The sequence below is a fragment of the Parus major genome, chromosome 22, assembly GCF_001522545.3.
Source record: "Parus major isolate Abel chromosome 22, Parus_major1.1, whole genome shotgun sequence".
NCBI lineage: Eukaryota > Metazoa > Chordata > Aves > Passeriformes > Paridae > Parus > Parus major.
Window position 1 is genome coordinate 560,591 of NC_031790.1, and position 4,003 is coordinate 564,593.

Here is a 4,003-nt window from a genome sequence, read left to right on the forward strand (position 1 = left end):
TGCCAGAACAACTTGGGAAAGTCTGTGGAGAACAGGGATGTTTAAATGGATGAATTTATTTATGGACCAGACCAGTTTTCACCTGGACACTGCTCACAATCTGTTGGAATTTGCACACTAAGGCAAAAAGCACCATTAATTTCAGCACGTGTCTTTGCAAAGTAATGTCTGTGTTCTCCACACCTTTTTTGGGTTGATGTGATCCTGAAAACAGCGTCGCTGTTGGCCTTTGGTGTCTTTAATAATTTTTTTATTCATCAGTGCTGTGATTAAATCAAGTATAACCATGATTTGCCAAGGTACAAATGATAGATGAACGAAATAAAGATTTTCCTGAATCATTTGCAAATACTCCAGTCACAGAATGATGGAAATCCTCGAGTTGGGAGCAGCTCAGGAGGATCACCAAGTCCCTTGGAGGATGTGATTGTCCTTGCTGTCCCTGAGCTCTCCTCCGCATCCCGGGCCTGGCGACTCCGCTGCGGAAGCACCAAGAGCTCCTCTCCCGGGATTTGCCCTGCAGAACAGAATCTTTCCCAAAGAAATTCCTTCTGAAGTTTAACCTGGAGACCTGGCTCTGAAAGAGGAAAGGCCAGAAGGAGCAGCTGCTTGGCCTGGGTGCGAAACGGGCGCGTTTTGGAGAGAGGCTCCACGGAATTCCCGCGCGCGGAGGGGAGCGGCTGACGCACGGCCGGCAGAGCCAGAGAGGAAGGGCAGCTCCTCTCCGAGGAGAAACTTGTCCTATCTCTGAGAGTCCTGCACAGAATGTTTACAAAACGCTCATTAAGGGAGAGGGGATGTGGAGATAGCAACAAATCTGGTGAGCAGCTTCCACTGCCCGAGATAAGAGAGGCAAGGCGGCCATAGAGGAGAGCGAGATCCAATTACCGAGACCTGGTTTTGGGGAGGGGGAAGGGGCAGACAGACAGGACGGATCACAAGCTCCAAGACAAGAGTTTCCAAACTTGTCATCCCCCTGTGACACAAGCCAGCGGATAAAACCGCCACCGAGCCCACACGAGAGGCAGCGCTCCTCCAGTGCGGTTGGAGGCGAAGCCATGGGTTCTGCTGTCCTCCAGCTCTGGGCTCTCCTCTCCCTGCTGCTTCACCTTGCAGCCTGCAGCCCCATCCTGAGCCTGGAGCACTCCTCTCTGGAGGAGGACGTGCCCCTTTTCGATGAGATCCTCTCTGAACAAGATGGGGTGGATTTCAACACGCTGCTCCAGAACATGAAAAACGAGTTTTTGAAGACCTTGAACCTGTCTGACATCCCCCTGCACGAGTCGGCCAAGGTGGACCCCCCCGAGTACATGCTGGAGCTCTACAACAGGTTTGCCACAGACAGGACATCGATGCCTTCTGCAAACATCATCAGGAGCTTCAAAAACGAAGGTAAGAGCTGCTGATCTCTGGGAGAACGCACAGAGAGGAGGTGGGGAAGGTCCTGGCCGAGGACAGGGCACGGGGAAAGGGCCTCGGGGTGAGGATGGGAAGAGCAGAGGTGGCAGAGCTGCCCAGAGCCAGCTCTGCTCAGTCCTTTCTGACACGGCAGGGACTTGGGGAAGGCGTCTCTGACACCAAGTGTCACTTCAGTGCCTCAGTTTCTCTATCCCGACAGCGACACACATCATTTGTAACCTGATTTGTAACATCATTTGTAAAGCTGATTGATTTTTTAAATGGATCCTTTCAGTAATAATTGAAATTAAGGCAAGACTGATCTTTCCACGCTGTTCAAAGTGGATTTTCTGACACAGTAATTGAAATATTTTTAAATGATGAGCTTAACCGAGCGCAGCTTTCTGTTAATGCCTTCTCATCCCCATGGCATTTGTAAAGTTTTCTTCCTTTGACACTGGCACACAGTCCAGAAAATACACAAAAACAAGAGAAAAGGGATTTTTGGGTAACCAATAGCTTTTACTTTGGAGTGCCAGACTACATCCTAACAAAAACAAACAAAACCTGAAGAAATTTAATTATCAGAGAATCACAGATTATTCTGAGTTGAAAGGGATCATCAAATCCAACTCTCAAGTGCCCACACAGGGATCAAAGTTATAACCTTGGCATTATTAAAACCCTGCTCCAACCAACTGAACAAATGCCTTTGTGCCATTTCCCTCTCTTTTTTCCTGTTTTTCCTTCCACATTCCCCTCAGCTCAACGAGGGTGAAACACCAACATTCAATAATTTGCCAATGTCTTTTTGAACCAACACATTTTATGCTAAAAACATTTTCCAAAACCAATTCCAGTGGCGAATGCAAGAGCTTTGATCCAAGCTCAAGCTGCCACGGGGCCTCCCTCATCCTGTAAATGTTTAATTAGTGAGGTCAAAGACATGATTGCTTTTCCCCTCAACATTTTCAGTTTCAAAATGGGTGGAAATCACCTGAGTTTTGCAGGGCATGAGGTTCCTGGAGAGAATCCTGAATCTCTGCTCTGCCCCCATCTCCTCCAGTGTGAAATTCATGTGTCCTCGAAGTCTGGATAATTAAAAACCATCCCTTTCCTGCCGAAGAGCTCTTTTGATAGAGGAATTAATTGCTTGCAATGAGAAGGACGGGAGAAACAGGCCATGGAATTGATTTCTTCACCTGCTGAAAACTGGCATTAATCCCAGGTTAATTATGACCCATTAAATCCTGGATTTTAGAGGTCTAACAGGGGCTGTGGTTGGAATTAGCTTTGTTTTAACCCATGGACCAGAACAGTTCAGTTGTGGATGGGGCTGTAATCAGTGCTTAACACTTGAAATAAAGTTTGAAGAGAAATCTTTATTTTTCTCTGGACTCCAAATCTCCCTTCCCAGCCCTCCCAGGAAGGAGCAGGAGGTTTGGCTCCTGGGAATTTTGCAGCTGAAGAGCAGAGTCCCATCCTGGATGTCTGAGGGGTGCTCAGGGTCTGCTCCTGCCCTGCCTCTCCCACCTTTATTGACTGACAGGGAAATGGAAACAGAATCCCCCCTCTTTTTATTTTATTTTATTTTATTTTATTTTATTTTATTTTATTTTATTTTATTTTATTTTATTTTATTTTATTTTATTTTTAGTTTAGTTTAGTTTAGTTTAGTTTATTTTGGTTTTATTTATTTTATTTTGTTTTGTTTTGTTTTATTTATTTTATTTTTATTTTTATTTTTATTTTTATTTTTATTTTTATTTTATTTTATTTATTTTATTTTATTTTATTTTGTTTTATTTATTTTATTTTTATTTTTATTTTTATTTTATTTTATTTTATATTTTATTTTATTTTATTATTTTATATTTTATTTTATTTTATTTTATTTTATTTTATTTTATTTTATTTTTATTTTATTTTATTTTTTAATTTGAGAAGAGATGAAAGTGCAAAATTAGAAAAAGAAAAAGATAAAGGCCACAGGAGAAGTGAGGAAGGCAGAGATGAAGAGGAGTACCAGGTCACAGAGAGGCAGCAAACCCTCGCCATGGACAGATGTGGGGACAGAAATGAGCTTTGCTGTGCAAAACCAGCAGGTCAGGGAGCCCAGGTGACACCAGCCAGTGTCCAGTGTCCCCTGTCACCTGCTCTGCCACTGCAGGTGCCCAGGACACCTGGCTGAGCTCACCTGGCTGGGCTGAGCTCACCTGGCAGAGCCCACCTGGCTGGGCTGAGCTCACCTGGCTGAGCCCACCTGGCTGAGCTGAGCTCACCTGGCAGAGCTCACCTGGCTGGGCTGAGCCCACCTGGCAGAGCTGAGCTCACCTGGCAGAGCCCACCTGGCTGGGCTGAGCCCACCTGGCTGGGCTGAGCTCACCTGGCTGAGCTCACCTGGCTGAGCTCACCTGGCTGGGCTGAGCCCACCTGGCAGAGCTCACACAAAGCCCAGGGAGCCCGTGGTGGCTTTGCTGCCACCACCAGCTCACCCTGGTGTCACCACCTGCCCTTCCTGACATAAAACACCTCCCAAAGCAGCTTCTCCTCTCCGGGTGCTCGGCCCTTTCCGTGTCAGAGCAGCAGGAACACTGCAGCACAC

General features: G+C 45.9%; 1 protein-coding gene across 1 annotated transcript in view; it reads left to right on the forward strand.

Annotated features, from left to right (window-relative positions):
* Window positions 1-902: 902 nt before the first annotated feature.
* Window positions 903-4,003, forward strand: part of BMP10 (bone morphogenetic protein 10) — a 6,007-nt gene continuing 2,906 nt past the window's right edge. The window contains exon 1 of the mRNA XM_015648793.3: window positions 903-1,392. Within this exon, the coding sequence (XP_015504279.1) occupies window positions 1,059-1,392 (334 nt within the window). The 5' untranslated portion in view covers window positions 903-1,058. The remainder of the gene's footprint in view (window positions 1,393-4,003) is intronic.